The 19220-nt window shown below is 39.0% G+C and overlaps 1 protein-coding gene across 1 annotated transcript; it reads right to left on the reverse strand.

Moving 5' to 3' along the window:
- Nucleotides 1-4324: 4324 nt before the first annotated feature.
- Nucleotides 4325-18180, reverse strand: si:dkeyp-120h9.1 (Y+L amino acid transporter 2-like). The gene is made up of 12 exons (XM_054605823.1): nucleotides 17932-18180; nucleotides 14413-14800; nucleotides 13795-13970; nucleotides 12340-12482; nucleotides 11741-11866; nucleotides 11369-11513; nucleotides 10962-11085; nucleotides 9574-9677; nucleotides 9327-9423; nucleotides 9062-9211; nucleotides 7950-8133; nucleotides 4325-6619 (listed from the first exon to the last, which is right to left on the reverse strand). The coding sequence occupies exons 2-12, from the start codon at nucleotides 14539-14541 to the stop codon at nucleotides 6525-6527; spliced, it is 1473 nt and encodes a 490-aa protein (XP_054461798.1). The 5' UTR covers nucleotides 14542-14800; nucleotides 17932-18180; the 3' UTR covers nucleotides 4325-6524.
- Nucleotides 18181-19220: the final 1040 nt, after the last annotated feature.

The following is a 19220-nucleotide window of genomic DNA, read 5'->3' on the forward strand; positions in this document are numbered from 1 at the left end:
GTTCAATGGGACTCGTGTGCATTAGAAGTCTAGACTGTAATCCCAACAGTACATAAGTTGAAAGAGGCAACTTGCAGCAAATCAAATGTAGAAACACACTGATTAATTAACCTACAAAACAATACCTAAAACTACAATACTATCTGATATACCCACTACTGTCATTTCCACTATGTCAGCACATAAACAGTCAGATATTTTGCAGGTAGAAGTGCACAGTCTAGCTAACAGAAAAATATTCATAACACCAAATCTGTCTCCATAACCGCTAACCAAACAATGACAAAGTCTAACTGTCTTTCTGTGACACATCACAATGGTAGAGACAGTGACAAAATGAAAACATGAATTCACTCACAGTTCAGAACAGCGGGGGTCTGCCACAACAGTGTTACATGACATTTACGCAGAGCCACAAACCAACACCCTACTATTAATGGCCCAGTTACCGCCATGTCATAAAAACAAAGTATTCCAGTTGCACAGTGAAAACAAGATGATGTAAAATTGAGTCATTTTCTTGCCTTTAAATGCATCTTATCTAACTCTTCTCCCCACTGTGTTTGCTCATACAACAGTGTGATGTATGAGCTGTAACACACACACACTAACACACACACTAACACTAACACAGAGTGTAAAACAACCATAATACACGCATTCCTGTAGGCAAAAACAAAGGATGACTAGGCTGTCAGAGTAAGTCACCTCGCTTGTAGATATGAATTAATCACTGAATTTAAGAGAGCGGTTGCTAAAGCTACCTGCCACGTATAACAGATGTGTGAGATAAAATGTATTTATTAATGCATACACAAGTCAAGAGAATATTTTGTAACTTCAGATGTTTGGAACCATCAGCAGATGAATTAACAAGAGGATTTACTCAAAGTGAATACTCAACACTTTAACCAGGAAATGGAGTGACATCCAGAATAAACGGCCATTGTGGAAAATAAAAAAAACAGACTGATTCAGGTTTAATCAACATCTTAGATAAGAGGTAATCAACTTTTCTGATCCAAAGAAAGCAGGATCATGAAAAACAAAATATGGATCAATAAAAACACTCCTCACTGTATCAACTTCCTGTTTTAGTCAAATAATTATTTTAGCCTTTTTATCAATAGTTGATTGCAGCTGATATTACAACTTTGATATTGCGGTACCCATCATATCTAATAAAGCCATTGCTTTAAAAGCCTGTGTATCTTTGTTCTGAAGTGCCATAGATAATATTATTGTATGCTCAAAGCCTCTTCTCTGTGGTCGCCGCTGGTAAAACCCTGACCTCTACTCTCTTATTAATAACTACTGAGATAACCAGCAGAGGACAAAGCCACTCAAAGCCTTCTGAGGAAATAATCAATAACCTTCAGCCTCAGTGCTTCTTCCTCTTTGAAGTGGTGGCTTCAAACTGCTGACAGTGAGATAAAAAAGGCTGGAGAGAACATGTTTACTACAAGAAAACCTACAAGCTAATCAATGAGATTATCACACAACATAGTGCTGATGTAAAAGGATGCTGTGTCCTTAATTCTTTCTACATTTGTAAAAGTGTCCCTGAACATCGTTGTAGGATGTTTTAGGTTTAGGTAACCTAGTGTTTGTTAGTTTGGTAGCATATATAGTGCCTTGAGTCTATATAATGGCAACTACACACAGATTAACAGCAAGACATTGGCTCAGAAAAGACACGCAATCATGCACACAAACAAACAAACACAGAGCTGTCATTCTTTGTTTAGAAAAAACAAATTTTGTTGATCACAGGGAGTAAATTAAATACTCTAGTGTGCAGAGAAACATGATTTCCTCTCTCACTGTCCTCATGTCTGCTTCGAAAACAGTTTCATAAAATAGTGCCGACAGGATGTGGGACAAAACAGTACTTTGCTCAAGACAGAGTTTGTAATGACTAAATCTTTCCAGCTCAGCAACATTCAACCAACAGTAGCCAGTGTACACTCAGTTCATCAATCGATCCACTTTCTCCGCAATTAACACTACACCTGTTCCCATGTGCGTATGTATCCAAAGTTTATAGTTCGTCAAAAACCTTAAAAAGACACAGACTAATTTATTTTGGCTTTTTTTTTTTTTTGGGACAATAGTTTGTTAGCAACACCAGACCTAAATACTACACCACTTGACCCATTCAGCACAGCAAAAAGTGGTGTAATCAATCTGATCCTACACAGCTAACACAGGTACATTTTAAATAAAAAAAATTCACTCAAGTCTGATCAAATTGACCGCACACCTTTTCTGATGGGATTTTAATAAAACCTTTCATGTTAACATATTATAATAGGTCTTGAATCATCCTGAAGTGCTTCAGTAAAACTTTATTGCAACTAGAGACACCTTCATCTTATTTGACCCCGTCTTCCCCTAACCAGGTGTGATGAGCGGTTTGCAACTACATTGGTCTAGGAATGGGTCCAAATGATATGATTAATGCAGAAGATATTAGAGGGAGTTTATGTCATGAAACTTCATAAAACCTGGTGTATAATTTCACACAGAAACAGTCATTCCCCATACTATGTCACGCTCAACATGGATCTTATCTGACACCTAGTCCACCGTAGGGGGTGTATATGGCGCCTGCTTGTTGGAAAAAGAGAGAGTACCACTTACTGAGTCACATTACTAATTTAAGACACTAAACCTGGAGGACTGTGCAGTATATTATTTACATGCTTAAAATCATCCAGTACCATCAGAAACAAAAGATAACAGTGTGTATTATCCACAGCATGACGCTGATAAAGGATAGTAGAGCAGCAGCAACACAGTCTGTAGGAGTCATCATCAACACTTCATTTGACAAGACACAGGTGACTTCACTGGGAGCCTCTCAGGTTCACGGCAGCACTTAAGACAATTAAGTTAGACCCAGAGGACAGACATTTTGAAAGAAACACAAAATACGAGGACAGAGAGAAAAGCCGAACTGGTATAAATCAGGACTACAATCCAATCATTTGATTCACACACACTTACGGTTGAACTCCCTGCGGCAGACATGGGGCCTCCAGGGTCGGTTTCGTATCCAGTTCAGGCGTCGAGACAGCTCCATGATGCCAAGCTGGTGCCAGTGTGTGACGGCCACTCACCCATCAAATAGCAGCACCCCGGTGCTTCTGCCCATCCCCAGGACAGAGTCTCCCTCCAGAGCATTAGTGGTGCCAACGACCACCGTAAGCAGCCTGGATCTTTTAAAGCTAACTATTTACTCTGTCTGCAGCCCGTCCTGCCCTCTCTGAGTGAGACCGGTTACAGTAGCTGTTGTGGTGCTTGGCTGCATTTCCCCTCCACCTCTTTATCTTTTATGCATGAGTCAGTGGAACCCAACTCCCTCCACTCCTGGGGAGGGACGGAGGCAGAACTCTCCCCAGGAACAGGCGCCTATCGACAGGCAGTATTCGACTCAAAGAGTGCACACCCTGCTGAAATGTGATGCCTCTGCACCAAGCCCTCAGGGAGGCAAGGTGGATGGATGGATGGAGAGGAGGTGGGGCTTGGCCAGCCACCTGAGGAGGCTGGAAGGAAGACGGTCAGTCAGAGACACCAAGACATGGAGGCAGTGTGAATACAATAACATCATGAAGATCAGACTAACTTTGGTGGCCTGCTGAACTGACTCTGACAGCTATGTTGGTTTTTAATTCTCTGCAACTCTAAATATCGACTTTGGTTGCAATCCTGTAGCTATGAGAAAGAACACTGCTGTTTGTTGAGCATTATTGTGCTCACATAAAAGTGTAGAACTACTACGTTACTATCTGAACATAAGATTTTGTTCTGCATTAGTCTGCTGTTGCATGCCTGTATACAGTTTTTCCGGGGTAAATCTAAATGTATAACGTCTTTATAGGAAAACTTTAAAAGAGTGCTGGCAAATCAGTTTCTCATCACAAGTTACCTAACCTCAAAGTTTTTAAAAAGCTGGCTTGCTATTTATAAAAAAGGTCAGAAAATGGTTTATGAAGGAGAAACTTAAACAGCGATGTAAATTATTCAAATTAACTTTTTCATACCAGCAGTTCAACACCTCAAGAGTCTCATTATATATGTACAGAATTTTTTAACAAATTATATTAAACTTGAAAATAACAGCTTCAATTAAGTTTTTAGGAAACCGTTTATAAAGAAAAAGGTACCTGGTGAAGCTAAAGCAACGGTCACTGCAGTTAGAAGGGATGTCATGAAGTGTTACAAGACCATGACCTCTAGTGGCTGTCAGCCACCATGTTTTCCAGGTCGGGTACAGGACAACGGATTAGAACAGTCAAAGTCACTGAAACACACATTTTGTACTTGCCTTTATTCAAATAAAACACAGCACCTTAAAGCATCAGTCTCGGGCAAACAAGACTTCCTCCACTGAAAAGCATGTCTTGCCATTTGGTTTGTCCAACACATAATAAATAAAAACAGTCATCAAAGCAAGCATTTAAGACCCAATTCTACGAATTCACAACTTTAGCAAACCCAACCCAACCAGAACAGACACAGAATTTGGTACCCGAAGAAACACATCAAATATACTGCAACATTCAAGTTCTGTGATTTCTGAGTATATAAGAAATTCTTACAATAACTATACATGAAAATACATTGAGAATATTCTGTATTCACAGCAGATATATGGTGGTTTTCTTCTAAACAACACACACAAAACGGACTAGTTTAGTACTTGGTTTACATGATGACACTGATCCCAGAGGAAGCAACATTAAACAATTATCTGGCTGGTGTTGTGGAAGTGCTTAAGTCAAGACAGTAAATATAGTTCAATCCAGGTCCTGATTATTTCCAGCTGAGAGTTAACTGAGCTTCATCAAAAATAGACAGGGCCTTTGGTGGACCACACTCACAGAAGGCACATACAGTATTATAAGGACAACAGCACAAAACATCACCGTTTGACTCGTTTCTACTTGTACCTCAACTCACTACAGCTATAATTTTCAAACCAGAAAGCAGAGACACTTTGCTACTGGCTCACAGCACTCTGTGAGCAGAAAGATGGTCCAACTATCAGCCCGTTTAAGACCTTTGGCTATGCACGGTGAATAAATGGTCCAATTTGGTGATATATTCACAAGGCAACATTACATTAAATATACTATTTGTGAAACAAACTCTTAAGACAAGAATGGGTAAAAAGAAAAAGTTCAAAAATATCAGCAACGATGTGTGCACATTGGTTTACGTTTGTTTGAGAAAACCGCATTCTGAAGACAAACATTACCCAGAGGAGTCTGGCAAGTACGTTTGATTGATTCAGAAAAAACCCCACAACATAAGTGTACCTTTTTTTTTTTTCCATAACCCTTAAGTAACATTACTTTCACCGGTTTGTGTTTGAAGAGAGAACAAGGTGACAGAAACAGCATAAACAAAAATGTGGAAATTCTAGATGGACTCTTGAATGACACATGGAAAAATCTCATCGCTTTTCCCTGGAAGTAAATATAAGCGACCACTAGGTGGCACCAGAAATCAAAAATAGCCCTGAAGATGCATTCAAAGGATTTATGGAAGTAGAACAAAAACAGGATGCACATAGAGATGGATTTATCATCATAATCATAGTCAACTGTCACATGATAACAAGCTTGAAAAAAATAACAGCACTTTTGTAAATAATCTCTTTCTTCTTCTAACCAAGCTAATTATTACTGATCTGTCCATTTGGTCATCCAGTACACTTATAGATAAGAATAAAGCTTTTCTATAACCAAGGTAGTTGTACAACAAAACAGATTGATATGTGATGTGCAAATTTGCCGCAGTTTTCAGAAGTCTGTCAAAAAGCCCAAGAACAACGTTTTTGGACATCGTCTGGCTGCCACACCGATTCAGTTGATGTTTGAACTAACATAAAAAAAATGAACTGTAATACATTTATGAGAACCACACACTAGATTGCATCAACATCAGACAGGTAATTTGCCAATTGAAACATTTACGTTTTAAGGCGTAAATGTATTTAAATACACATGTACTTCTGCAACAACCTCCTGTTTGTGAACAAATCAACTGAAGCATGTTTGCCAAGTCAATTCCTTGTGGGTCAGGTAGTTACTTTCCATTTGTCGCAGTGTCACCCTGAGACTTTCTGTCATCTTATGTGCGTGTGGGTTGCAGGTGTGTGGGCACATGTGTGGAGGGAATTACACAGCCAACACTGTACTGTGTAACAGCATGTGAATGTGCTCAAGTTCCACTGAGTTAATCTATAGAGTGCTGTTGTTTGGAGGGTTACACCGAGCATAATGTGTAATCATGCAGAGTAAAATCCTGCTTCTTCATTTATATGGCTTGTGCGTGAGAGAGGAGGAAAGAAAGAGGTGTGTCGAGCTCACCTCTCGAGTTTCTTCATCCACTGTTAAATCAATCCAGCTATACTTATCTAAATCCTGATTGTCTGAAGCTCTCTGCTTCCTTTGTGTTCATTCTTCCTCTTCCATTCCTCCATACATCATTTTCACAAGGGTTTTGTTGCTCCATCATTTGATCTTCTCTGGGTCTAAATTGTCCAGGTCGATATCGGGCGATGTCACACAACACATGCACAGTTTTTGGGTGTACAGAGAGAGGTGATCTGCAGAGTTAAAAAAAACAAAAGAATCAAAAGGTTGCAGTAGAGATCGTCTTTGAAAACACAGTTAACAGCTAGTTATGTGTGATTATTTAGCCTATAAGTCTATTTTTTGGACTACACATGTGTCAACGTGAGGTTGATGCCCAATAAAAAAGGCACATCAAGGCGTCTCTGGGTGCAGAGCAGCAGTGATGCAGTCAGATGTGTGTGTAGTTCTGTTAGCTGAACACAGCGTCCAAAACAATAAAAGTGAGAAAAAAAAAACAGGAAATAAAAGGTCACGGCAACCACCAGAGGTCTTTGAGCACGCAGACATAACAAGACAAAAAATATTCTCCTTGCAGAGATAATAACAACAACACAGTGTAGGAGTACTAGTTTAAACATTAAGCATTAAATACATTGTTTTAGGAGGGGATATTCTTCAACTGCAGGTTCTATACTTGCACTACAGAACCCTTTGTTAGTACTAGAACAGTATGTGGGCTCAATAGTACACTGAACTTTGAAACAGTAATCTCAATCACTCTTCAGGTCTTAACACCAAGACAATGAAAATGTACACGTGCAAATGGTAGCTGGTCTACATGCAACTTACAGTAATACTTGTAAGCTACTTTAAGAGGTTAGCCATAATACAATCCCACATTCATGCACAGGGATTATTTTTACAGTTTACATACCCTGACTCTGAATGTATCAATTAGTCAAGCCAAAATATTAACCCATATTTGCCTATTGTAGATGTGTCTTTGGGTCGATACAACCGAACAAGATATTATGCCAAAACAGTGTCACTCTTACAGTTTCTTTCCAACCAGAGAGCACTGGCAGGTTGATTTTTCAACTCTAAAATGTTGTACCCTCATTATGCATCCTCGTCACACTAATTAAAAAAAAAGAAAAAAATCTTAAGGATCTGTATCAACATTTTTAACATCTTGTGTTTAAGTTAAAATGAATTACTATGTGCCCATTTATATCTTGATCAGATTTTTTTTTTTTAACTGCCAAATGTCTATACAAGTCTTATAAATCCACTCCATGTCATCTGTCAGGCTTTTATCTAAATGTTACTTTAGTACAAATGTACGTTATTTAAAGCTGAAAATGGCATTGCACCTTATAAGCAGAAAATGTTTTTTCAGGCATGATGGTACTCATGCATATTTGTTTGACGGTTGAATCGTCATTAATTCTATAATGTGCATCTAAATTAAAGTGTAGGGATTCTAACAAAATAATATTTGTCAATGGAGTGTGAGGGTCTCCCAAAACAATCATGACCACTGCGATGACGTGCACAACGGCGTCAGTTGAAGCCTCTTACCAAGCATGTTTCTGAGGAAGGCTGGCCGTGAGCTAGCTGGCAGGTAGATGCAAAGGTAGTAGACCGGTACACCGGACAACGCCACAGATATTCCCACCAACGAGTTGATGGTGTCGCTGTAGAGGGGAACCACAACCAGGAATATGCTGCACAGGCAGTAGACAATCGGGAAGAACAAAGAGAGCTGCAGGGGAAGGGAGAGAGGACAGACAGAGGACGATATAAAAGGTTCAGTAAGAAAGAGGAAGCAGAAAAGAGGAAGGCAGTGTAGCAAAAGGTTGGGAAGAAGAAATGTTGAAAACTTTAAAACATTTAATTTACAAACATTATAACCACATTACTCTGATTATAAAATAGTGGCTGTAATCATTCTTAGATTGCTCAGCCAGTATGCAGTGCAGTCACTTTTATGGTTACTAAGACCAACCAAATAAGCTACGTGATTAGATTCAAAACATCATGGGCTTTTAACATTGTCATCATAACTAAAAGTCCCTGTTGAGGCTGGTCATACCTGAATGGAGACACTGTTGATGGGTAAACAAACATAAATACAGGTCTAGCATGCTTAGAAGAATATAGATACAGTAGCACGTTATCTTTCCGACCGTATCTGTTTAGAGGACAGATCGTAGCTTTCCGTATCTTCTTACTTTTTATGTTTACTGTTTATTTCGTTTTCTGTTCAGCCGCAGCATCTAATGAAGTGTGTGGACCGTAAATGATGTGATGGATAAATCACCTAGAAACCTTTAAGAGATGTCATGATGTGAACCTTTTGGCCAAAGGTTGGCCTGTTTAGCCAGCATACGTCTTTCTAACAGGGTGAAGGCAATGGGAAAGACACAACGTATACTATTTTTCCAGGTGTCTACAGCCTCTCCTGCTGCAAGGCTAGACATATAGTTTCCCCCCAGTCAAAACTGCATTACCACAGATGTGTCACTTAGTGCATATTTATTATATTTCTTTCTTTTTCACTGTGGCTACCTGTCTGACTTAAATTTCCTGTCTCTGCATATGACACATTCACTCCATGCCACACTGAGAGGGGAATTAAAATGTTCCTGGAAGGCAGAGTCATCAGCATTCAAGCTGAATCAATTTTTTACCTTAACAGGCCGGTGCATATCAGGAGCTTTGAAGCGCAGGTAGATCTGGCTGGCTATTGACAAGCCGATGAACAACCAGTAGTTGAAACTGAAGTAGTTGATTAACTGGAAAACATCAGGCACAGACAGGTAGAACAGAGACATGCCACCCTGAAAAGAAGATTGTTTGAGTTTAGTAACAGGCAAGCATCAGGGACACAGTTGTTAACACACCGAAATACACACAGTATAATACTAAGACCGCCCCAAAATATGTGGTACCAACATTAAAAAGCAGGGCAGGAATTGGAGTTAAACGCTTGATGTGGATCATGCACAGCACATTGGGCAGGTGGCCTTCTCTGGAACCAACAAAAAACAACCTGCAGGAGAAACGAAATGTTGAAAACACGTCATCAAGTTTGCTCTTAGTTTTGCTGATACTTTTCAATTTCAAAACATTACAGGCAGAAATAGGATTTTGGTAGCATAGCGAGGTAAATCTGCATTCAGTTGTGCCCTTATGTACTGACCTGGAGGCAGCGATGATGGAGGAGTTGAGGCCTCCGTAGCAGGATATGGCCACAGACAGCGGGATCAGCCATCGAGCCCAGCCCAGCACCTCATCTGCAAATGTCTGAGGAGACATACAAAAGAGTTTCTAACAGGAATTTATTGGCAAGATCAGTGGCCCTCAACGTTGAAATGCAGGATTAGTGTTCGCAAATGAAAGCAAAAAACAGCTGATAACTCTGATGATACATATTAAAATCTGTGAAATACAACATTCAAGGATCCTTAAATGTCATTATGCAGCACCGGCAGTCACAACGAAATTTGCAACAGAACAAAACACATGACAAACAAAACAAAACAATAATAGGAATGAATTGATGTAGTGCTTTTTTTGACCTTGCACCATAAGGAATGTAAACAGCAGCAACAAAAACAATTCTCTGGGCAGAGAATATGGCCGACATCTTAACATTAAAAATTTGATATCTGGAAAACATTGTCCATCAACTTTGACACCTGTATGCAAATTAGAGTAATATCTCTGAAAACTCAAAGAAGCCTTATTAAGCCTAATTCTTAATGCATATGCATCTTAAATTAGGATGTACTTTAAAATGTTTGTAGCAAACAAGTGTAAAGTTAAATATTATGAATTTTCAATGACAAATCCAGCATCATTGACAAGCCCATGGCTTGATAGAACACCAGTAACAATGAATACTCTATTAAACTAGAGTGCTTTCGCCAACCAGTCAAGTTACAATTTATATCCATGTTTGTCTATAATTTCACAATATTATAATTTTATCCGATAAGACGTGTATGTTTTGGCCAAAGATGGGATTTGTGAGGTCACAGTGACCTTTGACCACCAGATTAGAATCCCTTCAACCTTGAAGTTTGAAGAAATGACTCTTCATACGTTTCTGAGATATTGCGGTGTTCACGAGAACATGACTGATGGACAACCGGCCACAGCTATCATCGGCATGGAGGCATAAAACCAGATTATGCCTCCAGTACAACTCTTCCTCCTTTCAATGCTCTAATCACATCATCAAGTCCTCATGTTCCTGTGTGGGGCGCTAACCTCTTTAACTAAATGAGGTTCCTGCCATCATCTCGATCCTACAGCCACAGATAACCTAAAGGGAATGCCGAACCAGACACTAGTGCCGTGGCTGCAAGCCAGACTGAAAGAGAGGACAGCAGAAGGCAGGAAGGAAAGATCAAACCCTGCTGTTCCTACAAGGCTGAGCATATGCTGTCAATTTGGGTCAGTTCTGTGATGTACTTACAGAGTTTATAGGTAGGCATTAGTGTGCACACGGTCAGTCTGTTGGATTTGGTTACTGCTCATATACAGCTTCTTTAGTGCACAAGGAGAATGCACTAAGTTACTCACCACAGCGACAGCTTCACTGGTGAGCACTGTTTCTACGTCCATGACGACGTAGTAAGCTATGTTGGTCAAGATGTAGATCACAGTGACAATGGGCATGGAAATACCGATGGCCAAAGGCAGATTCCTGAAAGTGAGAAAAGTGGATTTTATTAACTCAAAGATCTCAGTCGTATCTTAAATATTTTCTGAACAGAGCAGAGAGGATGTACAAATTCTCAGTTCATTTTTTACCTGTGATGCATACAGTTCATACTGGGTAAAATCAGGACATGATGACTTGTGAAATTCACAAGTCAGATAACTTTTATTTATGAAATACTAGATTTACAGATTTAAAATGTGTTAGGTTATGGGGTTAAGTCAATCAGGCTTGTTTTAAAACCCTTCTGAAATAACAGACCTCGTACCTCTCTGGGTTTTTGATCTCCTCTGTGATGAAGTTGAGTGTGTCCCAGCCGGAGTAGGAATAGAGTGCTGAATAGAGGGCCAAGGCCATGTCACCAGGGTTCAATTTGGAGCCTTTGAATGAGTCCTCAAAGTTCTGGTCAAAACCTACACCAACAGGGTTGTTAAAATGAGCCCAGTACATGAAGATCTGTTAGCATGCTTTGCTTTCATCCTCTAAGGCTAAATAATTGATGTATATTTAATCAAGCTGTCCATGTCAAATGTTATCTATTGGTTAATCATTAAAGTAATGCATTTTAACTAACGCTTTAACCATTTACAGCATTCCGTCAGTGTTGATGGAGTCATAGAGTTTTTTTAATAACTCCTACCTTGTCCAAGCTTAACCAGGCCAGTAATGATGATGACGATGAGAGCTAGGACCTTAGCTACGGTGGAGATGACCTGAAGAATAGCACCCCATTTCACTTTCATACAGTTCACACAAGTCAGCAGACCTGATAAGAGAAAAAAAAGAGGTAGGAAGAAACGGCAGTTAATAAATAGCTAAACATTATTGTCTGAAGTCTGTGGTAACTAAAATTAGCACAACGACTAAATTATTCCAGCATCTCAAACAGAGGCATGCAGGCAAGCGGGAGAAGAGCGTTGCACTGTGAGTTGCATAAAACGGTGGCAGCCCTAAAACACCTCATAAGAAAAAGGGAATATTAGCGTAATCATTTTCTCTCATTTTCCAGAATGCTAGTTCTCCGTCAGCTACAACAGCAACGGAGAGAGTTGTGTATAAGACAAGGACGTTGTGTCGGGTCGCAACCCTAGTTTTAAGGTTTGTGTATGGAAACACAACAAACGTGCTCATACACATCTGCTGTAACCTGGCCAAGAAATGCCACCAAATACAGTTCCACACACGAACAAAATTAACTGTGAGAGCATGTTAGTGTGTTTAGTACAGGGAGAGCCTTACATATGATGACAGCAGCGATGAGGCGGACAGCAACATAGGGGGCTGGACAGGTGGGGTAGAAGGGCTGGACCAGGTAGTTGGAGAAGGTCAGAGCTATCACTGCCTGACAAGCCGGCTCAACAATCAACAAGGATGTCCACAGTCTACAGAATTAAAAAAGGTCTTCATTATAAAAAGGCATAAATACGACCAATCTTTTGTTAAACTGTATTAAGATGACAATGAATAATAACAGACATTTTCTATATCTCCACCATTGGGGAAAATGGCTTTCCCAAATTTCTAAACCTATTTTAAAATGTGTGTGGAGAGTTGCAGAACTGTATCTCAACCCATGTATGTGTGATCAGAATTGTTAATATGTACAGGAATCTGCACATGTGTATTCAGAATTTTTCCTGACCAATCGCTGACCTTTGTTAACTGATTATTAACCGTTAACCGACAAGATCAGTGCCTTGCGTGCAGGATGCTCTGGTTTGAGTGCCGATTGCAAACACAGATTAAATCCATAATTTATGGCCAGCTGAAGTGAACACGCGAAACAGGCACGTGTGCGTGATGATGGGTATGTAGACTAAGCGTGTAGGCTGTATTTCTACTGAAGCCCAGTGAAGACGGAGTGGTAGGTTACAGATAAATCTCCACACACATTTGCAGATCTCTGCCATGGAAGGGCAGCAGAAGTCACATGTAAAAGGACAATTCATTTGAGAGGCCTGCTGAGTTGTAACTGATAACCTGTCTGTATTTCCAAATCTTGGGGCAAAATACTTTAGGCTTTTCACACAATAGTTTCACATGCGTATACAGATATTTTTTTTTTTTTTCAAATCTGATTTGAACTTACAAATGTGATTATGCACACACGGATTGTGATTTCACATTTGCAGATTCCCTCACAAATCTCAGCAGGCATTTAGAGATTGTTTTACAATTTTACAAATCTGCAAATCTGATTACGCACACAGATTGAGATAGAGTTACACAACTCTCCAGGCACATTTGCAAATGTGTCTCCATAAGACGAACCATTTGCTGGAGGAAACTAAATCTACTATACTGTGCTGTGTATATGAGCTTTGCATTAAAAGTTAAGAATTTACCTGCAAAATATTGTTGTAATACACTGCAGGTTATAATGTCAGAATAAAAGTGACAATTGGAACAAAGTTAATTTATGAAAGATAACCACATTGGTAATTGCTAACAATAATAGCTGTGAAAAGGGTACCAGACTTAGAGTAGAAAGTACTTAACCCTGTACTTATATTATGCCATATGTACAAGCCATATAGACCAACACTCATGTTAGTCACACTAAACTTCATGTTTGGTAGACTTGAATAAAGACCATATGGTAGAACAAGTACTGCGCTTCTATTGTGTGTAGTAGTTTCCAGGACAATAGTAAAAGGGATGTCTGCAGGGAGAAAGAGTAAAGTAAATACATACCGAATAAAAGCTAAGAACCCTCCAAAGGCCTCCAGGATGTAGGCATAGGAGGCTCCCGATTTGCGGATGGTAGTACCCAGCTCAGCATAGCACAGAGCTCCAAACACTGAAAATATCCCTCCAAAGGCCCACACTACCAGGGACAGGCCAAACGAGCCTGTGTACTTAAGAACCCCCTGCAGGACAACAAACGAGAGCAGAGAATATAGAGCATATGACATAATATATGTTTACGATATACAAGAAAGTACACTTTCAAGAAGGAAAAAAAAAAAAAAAAGAACACATGAAAGATTTTCATTACATACCAGAGTTGTCTTACTTCTGGTTTATTGCCTAACATGTTTAGTGGGTGTGGTTTAGAATAACTCAAGTGCATTTCCCTGATCGTTTCAGTTTTTAAGAGTGCTTTGAAAGCTGTCAGTTGAACTGGTACCAAGATTAAAATAGGAAACCCATATCCTTAATCACAAAATTCGTTTTTCAGAATTATAAATAGTATGAGTTTAACAATCAAAGAGCATGAAAACATTTTCTTTTAACGATATAAAAAAAAAAGAAATTTGAATCAGGGCAAATACGTCAATGCAATTAGGCTAACAAAGCAGACACTCTTACCTTAGGTGAGACAAAGATACCGGAGCCGATCATATTTCCCACGATCAGACAGACCCCATGGAGGAGCGAAATCTCCTGCTTCAGCCGCACACCGCTGTCCTGAGACGCCGAGTCTACGTCAGCAACCATTGTGAGGGATTAACAGCCTTCAGTCTCAACTCGGATCAGGTAACAGGGAAGTGACAAAGAAGACTGACTAGTTCCTGTGAGCACCAGAAACTGAGATGTATAATAGAAAAATAATATATATATATTGGAATGGAAATGGAATGAGGGTGTAGACCAAGAGAAGAGAAAGGGAGGAGAGAGTGTCACTGGAAGGCTGCGATGTATGGACGTTTTAAACAGCCATTGTTGAATCCGAGGAGTAATTCTCCGCAGGGATAATCTGTAAGAAAAACAAGGAAACAGTGTCACAGAATTGCTTCACACATCTCAGTAGTGTAGCTTTGCCGAGAGGAGACAGAGTACGTGAGCATGACACCAGTGTGTCATTGGTATATATCCATATACTGCCTAATGGACACTTAGGGGCCAATGGGGTAACTGAAAGTGAGTAAATTAATGAATGCCTTCCTAGATTGATAAGGTGCTTTGCAAATAAGATGCAGTAAGTAAGACACAAGCCTGTAGAAACCACTACCCTCACCAGTTAGACTAAACTGCTGTTTGACGGAGGCCTATTTTTTTTTACAATCAAAGAGGTTGTTTCCATATAAACAAGGATCAGACTAATGCAAGCGTAAGATGGGAAGCATTTAAAGCTTACATTAGGGGTGTGATGATGAGCTGTACAAGCTTTAGAGCCTAAGCATTGGAGGGCCTGATGTTGAAACAATCTTACAGGTGTGTAAAATCATGCGTACATTCAGCTATGGAATCCACTTTCATATCCCACCCATCACACATGCCCTTTCAATGTTAGAAACAAAAAGATAGAAACAGTCACACTTACTAAACTTAACAAAAATCCTGATGAATAGGTAAATGAATAAGACTTAAAATACTGCCTCAGAGCGACATGGCTTTTTAGCAGTATTAAGCACCCTTAAATTCTAAATGTACACATAGCTGTAAGGGCTCCAGTGTGTCACAAATGGCATAAGACAGAATACATTCATCAACATCTGAAAAGTAAGCGTGGGAATTAGATTGAGTGCAGAGGATTTAGAGACGATGACATCCTAGGGCTGACCAATCAGCCAGACCCTCTGTACCATACGCCACCAAACTGCCCCAGGGAGGAGATAGAGGAGAGCCGAGACGGAGGCTAGGCTAACCCTCTAGGGCCTAATGCTACTCCACTACCCAGCCTAAAGCTGAATGTCTGATATCTCTACAGAGACCTGGCTCCATCGTTCATCCCGGGTCAAGCACTTGACGGATGGACAGCAGGACAGAGCGCTGGACTCCTTTGGGACGAGAGGAGGCGGACTTTGTGTTTATCATGCTTGGTGCTCAAACATCAGTCAAAATGGATGGGAAATGTTGAATTTTTTATGTGAAGATGTCTGCCAGAATTTTTTTTTTGTTGCTGCTGTTTACATTCCTTATGACGCATTTCAAAAATTGCACTACAGGATTGTATTACTGTTTTGTTTTGTTTGTCATGTGTTTGTAGTGTTACAAATTGGCTACAACTGAATTTCGTTATGCATCCCTGTTTTACATAATAACAATGCTTGTAACATCAAATATACTGGGGCTATTTTACATCCAAACAAATTAACTATCTATTTTAGTTGAATTCACTTTGTACTCCATTTGTACATTTTGGAATAATCCCACATAATCCAATTTCCCAGTGTAAAGCCTAGATGATGATTAATAAAAAATAAAATTGCCACTTATTGACAAATTTACTTGGGAATATGGTTAACCTTAAAATAATAGAGGTGTACACCTTTCAGTCATTCAATGAAACAAAAACTGCTAATAATCATCTGACAATTTTTAATTTTTTTAATGTACTTTCATTTATCAAGTTAAAAAGACTTGGTTGCAAATTCACAGCTGCCAAGATTTAAATGATTTCCCCTTCTTAATATATGCCAAATAATGAAAGCGTAGTGGGGTCTTTGAAAGGAACAAGCACCATGTGTCCCAGTAGTTGACTAACGAAATTAGGGCAGGATCTGCTCTGCAATATGGCTACAATAACTGAAATATTATATATACAGACATTAAACTAGTATGTATTATGTAGACATAAATACAGTAAGACATCATCTTATATTGATTTATATGGACTTATATTTGAGCAGTGATGCGGTCACACATGTCTCGTTTTTCTTACGTTGTTTTTTATCCTGTGCTTATTTGCTGTTTCATTTTAATTTCTTAAACTGCACTTTATTTTAATCTTGTTTATCTAGCCTATATTGTACAACCTGATCTGAGTTTTCCTTGCAGGCTATTTATATTTTTGAAAGCTTTTTATCTTCTTTTTTTTTTTTCTTCTACCCCAATTTGAATCATTTTATAATAATTCAATGTTCATACCTACAGCATATTATATTTGAGCAGTGATGCGGTCACACATGTTTCGTTTTTTTAAAAGACAAAACTTCCGTATTTACCTACATAACTGTCTGTAAAGTGGATGAAAGACTGGCATGCAGCCTTATTCTGTTTCTAAATAATGTGTACTCCTCACAGAAACCCGTCAGTTTGTCTTTACAGCTATCGCCTGTAGATGAGAGACATGGATATAATACCAGACAGGCACTAAGTGGTCACTTTACTTGTCCTCTACCCAAAACCAATGCACTCAAAAAAACAGTAATGTACAGAGCCATTGCATACTGGAATCTGCTCCCCTCATATTTGACTCTAACCAGGAATAAAGGTGAATTCAAAAGGAAACTTAAGGCAGCAATAATCAGAAAGGAAATTAGAGTAGATTAGGTTATTATTTAAGGTATTTTTGGACTGACAAAAATAATTTGTTTTTAATTCTCTGTTTTTTGCATTATTTACATGTAATGTAAATGTTGGTTACTAAGTTTGTGTTTTGGTCACCAACAATGATCATGCTGTACTGCACTTTTTTCTTTTAATCTGTATTGTAATATCTTTTGCCTGGACCCCAGGAAGAATAGTCTCCACTATGGTGTGTAGACTAATGGGGATCTTTAATAAACTAAACTAAACTAAAGTGACTAAATGTTATCGGGGACGACACAGAGAAACGATCATAAAGGAACCAGCTTCCTCCCATGTGTCAAACACACGCTTACCGTCCACCAGGCTCAGAGCTCACACAGGAGGAGGATGTGAAACGTGGACTTCAGGTCACACCTCTAAACACGTGTGATTTAAGATGGTTTTTAGTGAAAAGAATAAAAAAACACCCGATCATGTCATTTCTCTATTAAAACAACATTTGCTGTTAATGAGTGGCGTCACATGGACCGGTAGCCTATTAGCTCTGCAGTGAAACACACTCATTAAAACCGTGTTTCCACTGCGTTAAAGTCATCCACGTCCATCGCATCTCTCACCGGCTGACACTCGTACCTGATGCTGTCGGTGCTGTCGGTGCTGTGTGACGTAGCGGACGTGATCCGGTGGTGGTCGTCGGTTTGAGTGTAACGCTGCTCGGCTACATGCATTCACGAGGTCCAGGTAGAGCGTGAAAGTGGAGATCATTACCCCACCACCCCGGAAATAAAAAGGAGGAGCTGGTTGCTGCCTCTGCTTGTTTCCTGTGGAACAAGCTGCAGCTCATGTGCGGCGCTGCAGAAATCTGTGCTCAACTTTAGCAATAAGTCCTGAAGCAGTCAACATCTGCAGTAAGCTCCTCCTCCTCCTCCTCCTCCTCCTCCTCATCATCTTCATCATCATCATCTTCATCAACAGCCAGAGGATGGTTGACACCACCCACTTACAGAGAGAGGGAACCCGAGGCTCTGGATATTGAGCAACCAGTAAAACACGAAGCTTATATGTTAGATAAGATAAGATAAGATAAGATAAGATAAGATAAGATAATTACCTTTAATAGTACAGCAGCATAAGTTAAAGTGTAAACAAGAGACATAGTAAAAGAAAAACAAGTATTATAAAAACAGTAAAGAATCCACAATAACTGAAATATTATAAGATAAGATAAGATAAGATAAGATAATCCTTTATTAGTCCCGCAGCGGGGAAATTTGCAGGCTTACAGCAGCATAGAGTTAAAGTGCACACAAGAGACATAGTAAAGAAAGACAAGATAAAAATAAAATGAAAAATGAAAAATAAAAAATAAAAATAAAAAACAAGTATTATAAATAAGCAATAAAAACAGTAGAAAAACACAATAACTGAAATATAATATTTCATATAATATAATATTTCATATATACAGACATTAAACTAGTATGTATTATGTAGACATAAATACAGTAAGACATCATCTTATATTGATTTATATGGACTTATATTTGAGCAGTGATGCGGTCACACATGTTTCGTTTTTCTTACGTTGTTTGTATCCTGTGCTTATTTGCTGTTTCATTTTAATTTCTTAAACTGCACTTTATTTTAATCTTGTTTATCTAGCCTATATTGTACAACCTGATCTGAGTTTTCCTTGCAGGCTATTTATATTTTTGAAAGCTTTTTATCTTCTTTTTTTTTTTCTTCTACCCCAATTTGAATCATTTTATAATAATTCATTACATTACATTACATTACAGTCATTTAGCAGACGCTTTTATCCAAAGCGACTTACAGGAAGTGTATTCAACATAGGTATTCAAGAGAACTACTAGTCACCAGAAGTCATAAGTGCATCTCCTTTCTTAAACAAGCATCTTAAA

Source organism: Anoplopoma fimbria, chromosome 10 (assembly GCF_027596085.1).
Source record: "Anoplopoma fimbria isolate UVic2021 breed Golden Eagle Sablefish chromosome 10, Afim_UVic_2022, whole genome shotgun sequence".
NCBI lineage: Eukaryota > Metazoa > Chordata > Actinopteri > Perciformes > Anoplopomatidae > Anoplopoma > Anoplopoma fimbria.

What these genes read in the sequence shown, in the direction of transcription:
- si:dkeyp-120h9.1 (XM_054605823.1), bottom strand. Translation starts at nt 14,541, where the DNA reads ATGGTTGCTGACGTAGACTCGGCGTCTCAGGACAGCGGTGTGCGGCTG. An exon ending in GGGTTCTTAGCTTTTATTCG is followed by an intron (nt 12,483 to 13,794) that starts GTATGTATTTAC and finishes TTAATTCTGTAG; the next exon opens with ACTGTGGACATCCTTGTTGA. An exon ending in CATCGCTGCTGTCATCATAT is followed by an intron (nt 11,867 to 12,339) that starts GTAAGGCTCTCC and finishes TTCTCTTATCAG; the next exon opens with GTCTGCTGACTTGTGTGAAC.